Source organism: Octopus bimaculoides, chromosome 6 (assembly GCF_046866305.1).
Source record: "Octopus bimaculoides isolate indiv1 chromosome 6, ASM4686630v1, whole genome shotgun sequence".
In the NCBI taxonomy this organism is placed as follows: domain Eukaryota; kingdom Metazoa; phylum Mollusca; class Cephalopoda; order Octopoda; family Octopodidae; genus Octopus; species Octopus bimaculoides.
This window is the reverse complement of record NC_142933.1, coordinates 118,166,505-118,183,281: the sequence shown is the minus strand read 5'-3', so window position 1 is coordinate 118,183,281 and position 16,777 is coordinate 118,166,505. Positions and strand designations below refer to the sequence as shown.

The 16,777-nt window shown below is 35.2% G+C and overlaps 1 protein-coding gene across 1 annotated transcript; it reads right to left on the bottom strand.

The window, feature by feature from the left end:
- Positions 1 to 253: 253 nt before the first annotated feature.
- LOC106867233 (uncharacterized) lies at positions 254 to 15,880 on the bottom strand. Its single transcript, XM_089354502.1, has 5 exons — positions 15,606 to 15,880; positions 13,966 to 14,072; positions 12,530 to 12,683; positions 7,371 to 11,176; positions 254 to 667 (listed from the first exon to the last, which is right to left on the bottom strand). Exons 1-5 carry the CDS (start codon positions 15,788 to 15,790, stop codon positions 633 to 635), a joined length of 4,287 nt encoding a protein of 1,428 aa, XP_089210628.1. The 5' UTR covers positions 15,791 to 15,880; the 3' UTR covers positions 254 to 632.
- Positions 15,881 to 16,777: the final 897 nt, after the last annotated feature.

Sequence of the window (16,777 nt, the reverse complement as noted above, 5' to 3'; positions counted from 1 at the left end):
TATTAACAATCACGTTCGGCTTGCTGTTGACGTCATAGTTACCTGTCGAAAATATCGGATTTTGTCATGACGTTTCACTTTTGCCGTTAACGTTTCAGATTTCGAATATATATGTACATATATTTTTCTTTCCTTTTCTTTTTAAAAATACCTCGTTTCGTTGTTTTCTTTAGTATTTTTCGTTGATTTCTTTCACCTGTGTTTTTTTTTTGACAGACTATTTCAAGAAACTGTCTTTTCGTCTGCCATTGAATTTTTCTAGTCTTTCTCAAACAAATGTAATGTTTAAAAAATATCGGTTCTCGTTCCACGAATTATTTTGATCCTGTTGGATACACGATTCAACGCGCATTTCCGAATCGAATGGTTTTGAAAATTTTCAGAGAGAGATTAGCAAATGGAAATACAAAATTTAATTCTAAATCCAGAGACCTGCTGTCGAATTAAATCTTTGCATCTATTTCCTCTGCAACATTCTAAAATCTCTCGCTCAAGATCTTTTGTTTATTTCTTACTTCTAAACCATATATATCTTCATTTCTATTTTATATATTTAGTGCGTTTGCGTTGTGTGACAATATGCCATACAAATTTTGGTTGTGAACGTAAGTCAAAAACTTACACGGTTATACTTAGCGAAGGTCGTCGAAAGAGTCGCCAGTAGCACCTGAAATAACAAAGAAAAAACGTTGTAAAGTTTTCAAAACAATGCTGACATCAGTAAAAACAATTAAAAATTGAAAACATAACTAGTTAAATTCCTTCAGTTGTTGCTCTGTTCAACGAAAAGTAAAAATAAATAAATAAAATTATGATTTTAAGCAAAATGTGGAAGACAGTTCACAAACATATTGCACTTAGTTTGTACAATTGTTTCAAATTTTGGTGCAAGAGATTTGCCGATTACACCGATCCAGTGCTCAACTGGGTACTTATTTTATCGACATCGAAAGAAAGACTAAACCGACCTTGGTGAAATTTGAACTCAGAGCTTAAAGAGCCGATAGAAATGCCGCTAGCCCACCGTCTTACTGGTTGTCCTGACCCCATGCAGTGGTCGTGACCCCACCCTTCTCAGAATACCCCCATTTGTGACACGGTCTCGTCAACTGACCCTCAGGATCTCGCCGAAATACTTTTGATGAAATACATTTAGGTCTCTATCATTTCTTGCTGGCATAAATTTTGTAGGCAGAGCGATGGAGTTATACAGACGAAACTTAACATCAGTGTTATTTGCAGCACTAAGCAAATGGGACACAAAAATATTCTCTCACGTTGGGAGACATTACCGACATTTTAGTAAAGTCAGGTGAATACGTGTGTGGATTTTAAAAAGTCTGTTCATTAATAGACCTATTCCTTACAATCTCAGTAATTTAATCTTTTATCGTTTTATTTGCTTCAATCATTAGAGTGCGGCCATGTTAGAGCAGTCCCCTGTGTAGTTTAGCTGGACAAATCATCCGAATCACTTATTTGAAGCCTGTTATTTGTGCACTCGGACTTCTTTTTTTTCTTTTCTTTGCTGAACCGTTTGGCCACGAGAACGTTAAAAAACTCCGGTTGTCAAGCGTTGAGAGTGGAGTGGCAAACATGAACGCAAAGATACAAAAATGTAAATACATACACGCATACAAACTCGTACACACATACGTACAATCATACATAAAATAGTGAAGAAGAAGAAGAAGAAGAAGAAGAAGAAGAAGAAGAAGAAGAAGAAGAAGAAGAAGAAGAAGAAGAAGAAGAAGAAGAAGAAGCGTTTGGCTTCAATGGAACTATCTGGTTAATGGGGGCCGCCTCCAAACAGACACATAAAATGCTTTAATTTGGAAGAACTCTTCTATGGCAGACGGTAAACTTCCAATCCAACAATGGTTCCTCTATAGTTCCCCTTGAATTTGGTTCAAGTTAAAAAAAAAAAGGAAAGCTTTCCACGCCTTTCTTTCTACGTCAGAATCAATTAAATAAGTTAACCATTCTGTTATCTTGTGCCAGAAATCTTAGAAAATATAAATTGTAAACGATTGTCAATAATAATAATAATTATAATAATAATATCCCACCCAAATTTTATTTAATTTTATAATTTTATAACTTTTATGTGCAAATTTTTTATCTATCATTATTTACCTAAGCATTTAAAAATATTTATTTCCTCTTTTCATGCCCACTTCTAAAGAAATTCGATTTACTGAATGGCAGTTTTCTAAAATTAGGGGGCAGGAAAGGAAGGAGGTAATAAAAGTAAAGGCTTTACAAATAAAGAAGGCGAGGTGACATAATATTTAGTGGGTTGTCAGCAATAATGTACGGGAATTTGGTTTAGCTGTATTATGAAATGGAGTTGAATATTGCTATATAAACACAGTCTAAATAGAAAAATGTGTTTGTTATATTTTGTGATTGTGTGCGCATGTTTGTAATTGTGTGCATGAGAGAAGAAGAAGAAGAAGAAGAAGAAGAAGAATGAATGAACGAATGAATGAATATATGTGAATGTTTATATGTAATAGAATGATTACGTGTAAGATGATGTGTAAGAGTATATATATGTGTAATATAATTATTTCAGTGTACGACTACACGTAAGAGAGTATGCACAGGCTCACACACTACACACACACACACACACACACACAAACTCATATATACACACATACATGCATATATGTGTGTGTATTTGTGTGTGTGTTTGTATGTGTATGCATTAATTTATATATTACAGATTTAAATATAAATTTCATATAAGTACATGGTTGTGTGAGTGTATGTGTGTGCGCGCAAACTTGCGTATGTGTGTGTGTGTGTACAGTTTACGCTCCAGTTTAATCATTTTTATTAAAAAGTTTCCATATTTTTATATTACTTCTTTACGTCAAGTTGGGAACAATAGCGTTCCTACATCCATTAGATTAACATGGTTGAAAGAAAAAGCGTTTCAACAAAAATATACAAGAGTGTGCATGGGTGTGCGAACATGTATGCACACGTGTGTGCGTGTTTGTATATACGTATGCAATTTATTTATATATATATGTATGTACATATATATATATATATATATATATATATATATATATATATATATATATATATATATATATAGATATATATATATATATATATATATATATATATATAGATATATATATATATATATATATATATATATATATATATATATATATATATATATATATATATATATATATATATATATATATATATATATATATATATAGATATATATATATATATATATATATATATATATATATATAGATAGATATATAGATATATATATATGTATGTATGTATGTATATATACTTATATTTATATATATTCATACATACATTTAACCATACACACATGTGTATAATATGTATGTGTATGCATATATACATACATACATATATATATATATATATATATATATATATATATATATATATATATCAACAGACATGCACATGCAAACATCACACACATAAATATATATGTATGTATATATGTATGTGTCCGTGTGTTTGTGTGTGTGGATGTATGCATGCATGCATGTATGCTTGTATGCATGATTGTATGTATGGATTGATATGAAAAAATATTTTAAGGATAAAAAACTGTACTTTAAAAACAGCTACTCCGAGTTTAACGTTTCTTGAACATTTTATTTTTTAGCTTTGAAAACGTATTTTATATTTGTCTCTGCCATCGATATACGAGTTCTGGTTCCTCTATCGAAGTATGTACATATACATACATACATAAATACATACATACATACATATTTACATAAATATATATATATATATATATATATATATATATATATATATATATATATATATATATATATGTATGTATGTATGTATGTATATATATATATATATATATATATATATATATATATATATATATACATGTATATGTATGCATATATATATATACGTATGTAAATAAACATACGTACATACATAAATGCGCACACTCATACATATATACACACATATATATGAATACATGAATACATACATTCATATATATATATATGTATATATAATATACATACATATATTTATATATGTTTATATAAATGTGCTATATAATTAGATATAATATAGATTTTCCTTCCCCCTGGGTGTCTCTTTATCTCCCACCTCGTATTTTTAAATTGTGTTTTTCTATGCTTTTCAATTATAAAATATAATTGGAAAAAAAGAGTAAGACAGTTTGTAAAAATAAAAAAAAGTGCTTATTTTTTCCTGTATTCTATGTCTGTATCAGTACAAACATTGATACTTGTATACACGTTATATATGGAAACACACACATACACACACATATATACATACATATATAAAATATAAAAATTTAATTATACACCTATATGCAAAACATATCAATTACACATCTGATATATATATATATATATATATATATATATATATATAAACATACATACATACATACATACATACATACTAAAATGTTTCGCGCTAATGCGGGTATTTTTAGTGCAGGCCTTTAAGCAACTGCAACGTTTCAATTTTGAACTTTTGATACGGGCCTGGTTAGGGGAAAAATGTCTACTTTTGAACATAGAATAGGTGAAGTTGTTGGCAACATGAAATAAGTCAGCCATTGGCTTTTTAACATATCCAATTTCCTCCGTACCATTTTCAAATAAATAATTATAATGTCACAATCGATTTGATACTTAACTACTGGAATGGATTCCATTATGTAACATGACACACGTCACCTATGTAAGCATAAATACATGCATACACGTGTACACACACATGCATAGATACATATATTCACATATATGTACATAATATTTTTATATATGTCTATATAGATATATAATTATGATGTATGTATATCTTTAAGTATTTATATATATACATATATACATATATATATATATATATATATATATATATATATATATATATATATATGTATATATATATATGCATATATATGCAAAAATATATAAATATATGAACGCATATATATATTTATATATATACACCTACATACATATATATACTTACATATATATACACACTCAAATACATACATACATACATACATACATACATACATACATACATATATATATATATATATATATATATATATATATATATATATATATACATACATATATACACATATACATATAAACATATAATTTTCTATATAATCGTGTTTGCATTTTTCTGTTTGTATCTGTATATTAAAATATAAAATATGCAAAGAGGAGATGGATCCGATACTAAATATACTCTGCTACACATTATTATAAATTAACTTTGCAATGTTGATATTCACTTTACAAATTTTTTGTTTTATTTTTCAATCATGAAAGCCACAGTTATGTTGATTTTAAATACTTTCAGAAAGTTATTCAAACAAGTTCATATAATTGTGTGTGTGTGTGTGTGTGTGTGTGTGTGTGTGTGTGTGTGTGTGTGTGTGTGTGTGTGTGTGTGTGTGTGTACCTTTATATTTGTATGTATGTATATACATATATATATATATATATATATATATATATATGCATGCATGCATATGCGTATATATATGTACATTTCTGTGCGTGTATCTATCTATCTATCTATCTATCTATCTATCTATCTATCTATAAATAAATATGTGTGTGTGTGTCTGTGTGTGTGTGTGTGTGTGTGTGTGTGTGTGTGTGTGTGTGTGTGTGTGTGTGTGTACACATATAAACGTATATATATATACATGTATAAATATTTCTATTATTATCATTGTTATTAATAGTATCTGCATTATTATTATTATTATTTTAACATGTATATAATTAGGCATACTTATCGTATACCAAATTTCATGCTGTATTTTTCATACATGTGTGCATATGTGTGAGTGTTTTCATGTAGATGTTTGTGTATGTGTGTTGGTGTGTGTGTGTGTGTGTACGTGTGTGTCTGCGTCTGTGTCTATTTGGGTGTATGTATATCTGTATCTACATCTATATACGTTCATGTATGTATGTATGCTTGTTAAACTATTAACGTCCTATGAGGAAACCAAAACACATTCCAAGGATTTCCTCCGGAATGAAATTACTCTCATCGTTAATGAAAAGTTTCACTTCATAAAATGTTTCATAAGTAACAGGTTATATCATGCAGACAATTTCTAAAAAGAATGATATAGTACTATACATGATCAACAACTAGAAACTTCCAGAAGTTCGAAATAACACCAAAAAAAAAAATGTAATTTTTAAGAATATTTTCCTTGTAGTTCCTTAACTTCAAATTCAAACTTCTAATCCCACCTAATATTATAAGCAGATGCTTATCTTTCTTGCAATACCTATGACCAGTAGGGAAAAGACGCTGCGTCTGCATTTATTTAATAACAATTTTCTAGCCACCGCCTGGCATTCTGTTTTATCATTGTACTATATAATATTGTATCGTATTATGAATAGGTTACATACCCGCAATACCTGAGCTATTACATCTGTAGTAGGTGATGCTAAGGCATTGTATAATTTCTGACGATATCACAGTTCTTGGTAAGAAAAAAAAAGCACTTAATACCAAAGTGATCGTGTGCCTCTCTAGAATAGTAAAAATAACTCGTAATCCATGAGGCAGTGCAGTGTTCAGTGAACGCTAAAACTTCATATCCTAAACAGTTCAGTTTGTCTCTGGCTGTATTTGTTTTGTTATTTGATATTTCGATTTTATTTTGGTGCCAGTCGGCTTCCTATCTCTTCCTCCCTCTAATGCCACCATATTTCATAAAAGGCATGACATGATTCACCGTTTCATCTTCCTGCTCCTTCAGCTTTCCTTCCCAATAAGAAATACTTATAGTATTTCTTATTTCTAAGGAATGGATTGACATTGCCACACAATGATCTCTTTCTTCCATCTTTTCTGGGCTTTCTTTCCTGACTTCTGGTTAAGCCTTGTATTTATTGTGTTGGTAGTGAACGGTCGGAGCGCATGATCACAAATATCCATTCTTTTTATTGCTTCCATTATTCAAATATGTTTACATGCAAGCTAGTAAGGGAGCCTCTACCTAAACGTTCAACATGCAAGAAATAGAAACCAAATCGGTATTTTTTTTTTTTGTCATACCCAACTGTCTTAAAAATTGCGACATTTATGACCTTGTTAAATGATGTATATTAGATACAAGATATCTGAAAACAAAAGACTTGATGTTCATAGCTGGAACGCTTTTAATCGCAGGTCTGCAAGCTGAGAGTTGACCTGAAGCTAAACAAAGAAAATAACAACATATTTGCATAAGCTATTTTACAGGTTAGAAAAATAAAGTGGAAAATAAAATATATATGTACCTTTGTTTTGTTGCCACGATTTTATTATCTGATCTAACCAATCTTCAATATCAGATGGAATTTCTACGGAACTATTTTCTCGCCAGTCTGAAGTTTCTGCCAAATCGTTTCCACTGAATTCCATACTTTCTGCTATATCCAAGCTGTTCTCCGAATTTTGACCACTTTTTGACTCCTCATCATTCATACTTTCTGGACTGTTCATATAGGATGGAAGAAAGCAATTTTCATGCAAACCGAAGTGTCTAATGCTAGCCCTGTTGTCGCCATTTTCTTTGCAGCTAATGTTACTGAGGCAAAACGTTTTGAAAGCATTGCGGTGACAATTATTATTATTATTGTTATTATTGTTATTGTTATTGTTGTTATTATTGCGGTCACCAAGTGTACTTTTCGAATCCGATGATATTTGATGCTGACATGGTACTGCATGTTCACTTTTTACTATGTCTTCGGCTGCAAGTAGAGAGGGCAACGACATTGCTGTTGCTGGGGACGACGACGATGTGGATGATAATGATGATAACGATAGCGTTGACGACGACGGTGAAGAAAGGGAAGCTGGTTTCGTTCTAAACCCGCTATTGTTGTTTTTACAGCTAAATCGCTGACACAGCATGAATTCGTTCGAAATTTCATTTTTGATTACCGGTGAATTTGCTTTAACAGCATTGGCGGCGGCAACAGCATCATCATCAACAGCTGCAATGGACGAAGTTTGGATATTCAACGATGTTTCTGGAAGCTGGGTGTCTGAAGTGGACGAAACGCTTGCCATTTTAGATAGACTGGTTGTTAAGATATTCTCCAGCTCCTGCACAGATAAATCCGGAAGATGGCGTCTTAGTGAGGGAAGTCTCATTTTCGACAAATGCTTCCGCTTTGTAGCAATCTCGTCGAAAAACGTTTCCACCAGTTTTGGATCTATAACCGGAAGTTCCACTGCACGACGCGGTTGAAAATGCTGTTGCTGGCCAAAGCTACTGAATAAATTGATTTCATTACATAATGCTTGAACGTAATCACTGCCACCATTATTTGTATTTGTTTTATTGTTATTCACTTCGCATTTGGAGTTAGTGTGGCTGGTATTACAGCCGCTGCTACTATTACTACTACTACTGTTGCAGACACCATCAGGAATGCTACGCAATACACCATTGCTATTACTATTTGTACTACAGGAAGTATTACGATTTGATAAACCACAATTGTTTTCATTGTGCAAATTACACAACTTCTGAGATTTCAGCGGCGGCTGCTGCTGCTGTACATATTGCTGGGAACGAATATCGTCTGTTAAAGGTGACTGGTGGGAGTTAGAATTTGCCAAACTGTCACTGTCTGTTGACATTTTCCGTTTTTTCTTCAGCTGCGCTATTGGTAAAGACAATAAACTCGATCTTGATGCTGATGAAGATGATGTAGGTGATAGGACAGTTTCCAAGGTTTCGTTTTCTGTGGTTGCCCCTTCATCTATCTTTTTTGTAATTGGTACCGTCGTTATTGATGCCGTGGTTAGCACCGTAGATGCTGTAGGATCTGCATTGTTGGCTGCCTTATTGATACTAACGTTTACTTCTCTGACTTTAGTTACAATAGTTTCGGTCTTTTGCAAGGTTAGATCTGGCGACGATGCGGGAGAAGGATCTGGAGTCAATATACCATCTGGAATAGCTGCTATTTCTAGTGGTGCTGTGAAAGTTTCCTCTGCCGAAGACTGCCAAAACGAGTAGTTGTAGTTAGTCAAAGTCTTAATGTCTAATTGCTTAAGCTGTTTGCTCTGACTTCCGGCCAATGCAGAGTTATGGTAATATATGGGAGTCAAACACTGAATTGGACCGTACATACAACTACTTGAGGAGAAATCTAAGCCGGATGAAAGATCTCCATTGGAAGACGATAACGATGTCATTGATGATGAAGACGATGAAAGCAACGCTGACGGTGATGAAAAAGAGGATGTATTAGACGAATTGGTATTGTATGTATAACCCCCTCCTCCGCCTCCACTTCCGACTAATAATTGACCTGTATAACCTCCTCCTGCACCCCCGAGTGCATTAATGGCGGACAGATAAAGATGTCCGTCGCTATGGCTGTTCTTATTGCTGTAACATGGCGACATGTGACGTCCTAGTTTACGTGGATTACATTCTTGCATAGACGAGTCCTGATTGGTCGATTGCAGTTTTCTTTTAAGCGCCAAGACACCAATCGACTGACTTCTTTTGTTTTCGCTATTGTTCTGGCAGTTGCTGCGACCATTGTTACCACCACTGTTATTGTTACTACTATTGTTACCGCTGCTACTACTAATTGCATTGTTAGAATTATTCTTATTGCTCTCGCTGTGACTGTTATTCGCGTTCTGGATGTTGTTATTACTGTTGTTGTTGCTGTTACTAATAGCAGTTGTACTGTTAGCACTGTTACTGCTGCTGTTGCTGTTGGTGTTATAGTTATTGGCCATGACATTGTTATTGAGAATATGTGGTTGGGGTGATCTTTGTTGCTGCTGATTCTGAAGTAGTTGACTTGAGTTCCCGTTGCCACAGTTATTGCTGCTATTACTGTTGTTCTTGTTGTTATTGTTTTTGTTGCTGTTGTTGTTATTGCTGCTGCTGCTGCTGTTGTTGTTTCTACTGCTGCTGTTGACGCTGCCGTGGCATCCTTTTGCAGCGTTTAGGATGTCGGTGCAGTTGTTTTTACTGCTGTTGTTTGTAGAGACTCCTCCTGAGTGTCTTGCGCTGTTGCTTGTACTATTCGCGATGGAATCCACACGGCTACCAGTTGTTTCTTGAAAGCAAGCCGAACTGCTGCTGCTGCTGCTACTGCTGCTGCTTACTGAGTCTATCAAAGGTTGGGCTTGTGAAGACGACGACGATGATGGTGGTGGCGGTGGTGGCGGCGGCGGCGGGAGTGTCGGTGGGAGTGGCGGTGGGAGTAGTTGAGAAACAGAAGAGTTAGCTTGATTCGTCAAATGTGACGGTAGTTGTTGCTGTTGCGCAGCAGACGATACTGAGGTGGATAAAGATGGCGGAGGTTGTAGAGGGGGTGGTGGTGGTAATGGCGGCGGTAATAATGTCTGTAGCTGTGGCTGCTGCTGCTGTTGTTGTTGTTGTTGTGGTGGTGGTGGTGGTGGTGGTGGCAGTGACGGTGGTGGTGGAAGTTGTGGCAGGGCGGGACCAGCCGATTGCCCTGTGTTCACATAACCGCATCCTCCTGTGGGTGCCATCTTAGGATAAGCTTGTAAAGGAATTCCGTAAGGAGACAGATGCTGTTGCTGTTGCTGTTGATGTTGTTGTTGTTGTTGTTGCTGTTGTTGAAGATGATGATGATGATGATGATGATGGGGATGTGGCTGCGGATGAGAATGATGGTGTGGCGGAATCTGTTGGTGGCTAGTTTGCTGCTGGTGAAGGTGCTGGTGGTGCTGCTGCTGATGATGATGATGGTGGTGATGCGAAGATGGATGCTGCTGTTGTGTCTGTTGCTGCTGCTGCTGATGATGATGATGTTGCTGCTGTTGCTGCTGCTGCTGGTGATGCGCATGTGAAGGGTGGAGGTGGTGATGGTGGTGATGGTGATGCCTATCTAGGCTAAATGTCGTATAGGCATGCGCCATCGGATCGTCGTAGACAATCTGCTGCATGTGTGGTGTCAGTAGGTCTTCCGGTTGTATGGAGGCTGCCATCGGATAGTAAGCAGCTCCAGGAGGTAGCATATCTATGGCGGGAACTTGTGTTGCGCAGGCCGTGGAATAGGCATAGGCTGGACCTCTTAACTGACAAGCCTCGTCCTCACTAGAGAAAGATGGAATAACAAATATAAATAAATAAATAAATAAATAGACTTATTAGATTTTTTTTTTATTATATACTGTGGGCGTGGAGAGACATGGACGCATACAGAGAGAGAGAGAGACGAACATTAAGGGAGATTGTACGTTCGTTAAAACATGGATTTTTAAAAAATATTGGATTGGCTTTGAATGGCTGGATGGAAGAAGAAGAAGAAGAAGAAGAAGAAGAAGAAGAAGAAGAAGAAGAAGAAGAAGAAGAAGAAGAAGAAGAAGAAGAAGAACAAGAACAAGAACAAGAAGAAGAAGAAGAAGAAGAAGAAGAAGAAGAAGAAGAAGAAGAAGAAGAAGAAGAAGAAGAAGAAGAAGAACAAGAAGAAGAAGAAGAAGAAGAGGAAGAAGAAGAAGAAGAAGAATAAGAAGAAGAAGAAGAAGAAGAAGAAGAAGAAGAAGAAGAAGAAGAATGATTCCTCGCCACCAAAAATAAATATAGATGTTTCTATCTAGTTTGGATTCTTTGCCATCAAATTTGAATTCTTTGCCATTAAATTTGAATTTTTGCAATCAAATTTGATTGCAAAGAATTCAAATTAGATTGAAAACATCTATATAAAGATGTCATCGGAGACTCTCTGTTATGTAACATGGTTGTTTTTATTCCATATTACGAAGTAACTAGAAGATTTGAGTTAAGCTCTTTAAGTCAATGAACCACTTGACAACGGTTACAGTGTGTGGCTGTTGTTTGCAGTGACATGGTTCAGTTTTTAGTGCCAGATCAGTCGAAGTCAAAGACGTTTTATTCGCTCTCACCACACATCTCCAACTACTCTATCAAATATGTTCTTTTGTTTTTTGCTTTTATTTTGTTAAAGATAATACGATACTATTCGTGGGAGACTTATCTGTTATTGCTGTCGTTACAGCTCTATTGTTGAAGATGATGATGATGATGATGATGATGGGGATGTGGCTGCGGATGAGAATGATGGTTGTTGACTAATTTCTCTGCCTCCCAAGCGTAATTTACCCAGTATTTCTGCTGTTCTAACAGCAATTCTGCGTTCGAAAAATATGATCGTCTTATTTGTATCGTACAATGCACATGTCGACGCTTTTAATAAAAAAAGCAAATATTTGTTTGTTTACATTCATATATATATATTACGTTTATGCATTTGTTTTGCAAGATTCTTGATATGAAATCGTGTATTGAAACAGATATTGTTATTCTTGGTGATGGTAATATTCTGCCAATTTATAGTGCATGGGTTTAATTGGCTCAATATGGCCATCCCCGAGTATAACAATATAAATGCATGTTTTTAAAGAAACTATATGTGACATTTCATCTTACTTGATTACTTGATTGACACACACCACGACAGGGTCGTCACTGTTGGCTAGTGCTTGCCTCACATGCATGACCATGTTAACCCAGATATGTTGTCCGTTTGCCATGAGCATGCGCACTGTAAGCATACAACCCATTTCATGGCGAGACTTGATTACTGAAAAGAAAGAAAGAAAAACGAAGAAAGAGAATAGTGTGATTATTTATTTAATGAGTTTCGCATGGTTCAAATATTCTGATACGTTAAATGAGGAGGAGAATGAGGAGGAGAATGAGGAGGAGCAACATTTGTATCTTACTCAACCGTATTTGTTATGCTAATAAAGGGAAGTAAATCGTACCGGAAATACAAATAGTTGTCAGAAACTTATGAATAGATCTGAAGAGGGATGAAATTAAATGATGTAAAATATTGTATCTGGCTTTTTGATGCTTTTTTCCATTACTCTTAAAAAGAGTAATGTCAAATTCGGTGGAATTTGAACTCCGAACCTAAAGTGCTGTACCTAAATTCTACAAGCGTTTTGCACAATGCTCTACAAATTCTGCGAGTCTTCTACCAGATCTTGTTCGATGCTCTACTGATTGTGTCAGTCCACAGCCCAGAGCGAAAGAAGTTGGAAGAAATACTTCTAAACATTTTGTTCGACGTGCTCGGCGCCTTTGTTTTTATTATAGGTACAGGGCCTGAGATCTCCACCGAGATCGATTTTGTCTTTCATCCTTAAAATAAGTACCAGTGCTCAACTGGTATTTATTTAAGGATGAAAGGCAAAGTCGATCTCGGTGGAATTTGAACTAAGAACGTACAGACGACCGAAATGCTGCTAAGCATTCAATCCGGCGTGCTAATGACTCTGCCTGCTTTCCGCCATGATACCGCCTTAGTAATAATAATATTTGCTTATGACAACAGCATTTTGATTACTAATTTAGTCACAAGGTCAGCAAATTTTGATAGTATAGTTTGGATCAATTTCGTCGACCTAAAAACTGAGCAGCTAAGTAACTGAAAACATGAAAGAGAGAGTGTAGACCTCGTTGAGATTTAGATACAGAATGTAAAATATCACAACAAATTTCTACAGGGAGCTCTACCAATTCTGCCAAAATTTGTTGCGGGGTCGGGGGTCGAGAATATTAATCTCAAATTTTAGCTCAAGGCCAGAAACTTCGGGGAAGGAGGAAGGCTGATTATATCGAACCAAGTACTCAACTGGTACTTATTTTATCGATGTCGAAAGGATGAAAGGAAAAGTCGACCACGGCCCAATTTGAATTCAGAACATAAAGTCGGAAGAAATGCCGCTAAGCGTTTTGCCAGACCTGCTAACGATTCTGCTCGTCGCCTTTGAGGAGTCGAGAAATATTGTCAATTGCATTCAACATTTGATACACGTTTGATATTCTAGAAGAGTAAAGAATGGAGATAAACTTACATTGAATATGTTTGGTTTGTCCTTCCCATATATCTTCAGGGTGTAAAAAGGAATACCAAGACTTGGAGATTATTTCTTCGCTCGAAAATCCCAAGTGAAATTCACCACTGAAACCATAAAAAGAGAAATTTCAAATAAATATACATAGAATTAAATATATTACATTTTCACATTAAATATATTACATTTGTACGTTTGTAGGAGCAGGCGTGGCTGTGTGGTAAGAAGCTTGCTTTTCAACCAGATGGTTCTGAGTTCAGTCCCACTGCGTGGCATCTTGGGTGAATATCTTTTACTATAGCTTCGGTTTGACTAAAGCCTTGTGAACCGATTTGATAGATGGAAACTGAAAGAAGCCCGTACTATATATAAGTACCAGGCTTAAAATAAAAATGACTACTACGGTCGATCAATTCGACTAAAAATTCTTCAAGGTGGTGCCCTTGCATGGCCGCAGTACAATGGCTGAAACAAGTAAAAGATAAGGGATATGGAATCTGAGTGTAGAAGAAGGTGGAGATGGGCTAATGAGCCAACCAGCCAACCAACCAACCAACCAATCAACTAGGGACCCTCTATGTGATCATTCGATCTGCTGGTAATAGCAACTTTATTTCCCTCAAAATACTATCTACCTTCTTTAAAATAGATGGATAGTGGATTAAGTACTAATCGAAAGAGACGTGATGGTCACGGCTGGAATGCATTTAGAGATCAGAGGCTTCTTTGCCGGCGCCTGAGCAAGCAACCCAGAACCTCGTAACCTCCGAGAAACTGTTTTGTGCGATACGTTGAGATCGGAAGTGGAGTTAAGCTCGCGGGATATCTCAGCAGCACTCTTAAACCTATCCTTCAGTGGCATTCTAACCGTAATACGATCCTGTCTTGGTGAAGTTTTACGAGGTCTACCAGTTTTGGGTTCAGCATCTGTTGACCCTGATGACGTAAAACGAACTACGATTCGTTGCACAACACTTCTGGACTTTCCTACAGTAGTTGCTATCACAGAATTCAACTTGCCATCTTGGTGAAGGCACACAATCCTTTGTTTTTTATCACAGGACACCGGTCGTCTCTCACAAGCCGCTATGCTGACAATTGAATGTTCCAATAATGTAAGATCATAAGAACTAAGTTAGCCCATTAACAGTCTTCTAAACAACAAATACCTCGGTTAGTAGTTCATTTTTTCTTTCTAAGTGACCCTTAACTTTTGGCCACTGCAATTCGGAAGATTGTTTATTTCCTCATAACTTAGGAAATATTTATTCCATTCACTTGAAATTTTCGTGAAAGACAGATATTAGATATATTTAAATATGTATAAAATATCTAGTCTCAACGTTTTGTTAATCTTCTATAATAACTATTTCAATACACTTGTTCTTACTGACCGTTATATCATGGTTGCACTGCGCATGCGTGTACGTACATTGGAGGTGACCTATATATACAAATGGTATTATATGATAGAATTTTCTGAAAGGTACGTGAATTGACGTAAAGACATAGGTCAAGTTTATTTTTTGTATCGTATTGACTTACAGAAGAGATCTAGGTAAACGGCCAGTCACGACTGGCTTCAATAAAAATTTATAAATGTTAACTTTCGTGCGCGTAAAGAACTTGTTTCAACTCACCTGTGCGATATTTCCAAGTAGGTCATGTCCAGACGGTGTGCCGACTTGAAAATCATAGTATCGCTGAGCAAAAGTGTATCTTTGCTATCAATAGTTATAAGGGGATAACAAAATGAAGCGAACACTAATTGTTCCCCTCCTCGCTCTGGATCAGGAACTGCTACAAAATGGCCGCGGACGTGCATTGTCTGGTTAAGAAAGAGAAAATGAATAAAAATGAAAATAGAGAAACTTATAAATACGCGATGGAATGCTGCTCAGTTGCCACTGAAAGTGTGACAAACACATGTTGAATGAGTAACTCTGAATATTTTGTGGTTCATCTCCAGCCTTTAACCGAGTGGCGTTTTACAAACTCTCCTCTACCGACATTTTACAAAACAATGTATGTATCTATCTATTTATCTATCTATCTATCTATCTATCTATCTATCTATCTATCTATCTATCTATCTATCTATCTATCTATCGATCTATCTATCGATCTATCTATCTTTGTATTTATATAAACATAAAATCAATTTTCTTTTTGTTACTCCGTTACATTTCATTATTTCCTTCATTTTCCACGTCTTTTTCTTCAGTTCGTTCTATTCTCAAACCTTTCTGTTTTTACTACATTTTTTTCATCTTCCAAGGACTTCAAGAGGCAATTTTTTTATGTATGTGTATGAATGTGAGCACATATATATGTGTGTGTGTGTGTGTGTGTGTGTGTGTGTGTGTGTGTGTGTGTGTGTGTGTGTGTGTGTGTGTGTGCGTGTGTGTGTATGTGTGAGTGTATTTATATGTATCTATGTATATATATATATATGCGTGCGTGTATGTATATTTGTGAGTATATATGTGTGTGTATATATATATGTATGTATATGTGTGTGTGTGTATGTCTTTGTGAGTGTGTGTGTGTTTGTGTGCGTGTGTTTTATTATTACTATTATCTCATAAACATGACCAGATTCAAAGGCTGCGATAGTATTTATACGGAAAGCGTAATGGAAAAAAGTAAAATAAATAAATCAACAAACAAATAAACGACTTATCTGTTTATTTATTTCATTATTTATTTATTTCATTTCTCTCCATTTCCTTCTCCGTGTAAACACTATCGTAACTTGCAGTTTACTCTCCTCCGATATGTACATCGGGGTTTTTCACCTATTTTTTGCATG

Bases quoted from the DNA above. Each gene is read 5' to 3' on its own strand.
- LOC106867233 (XM_089354502.1), bottom strand. From the start codon at position 15,790: ATGCACGTCCGCGGCCATTTTGTAGCAGTTCCTGATCCAGAGCGAGGA. The intron at 12,684-13,965 runs GTAAGTTTATCT...CTTTCTTTTCAG, and splicing joins ACAAACCAAACATATTCAAT to TAATCAAGTCTCGCCATGAA. The intron at 668-7,370 runs GTACATATATAT...TTGTTATTTCAG, and splicing joins ATCGTGGCAACAAAACAAAG to GTGCTACTGGCGACTCTTTC.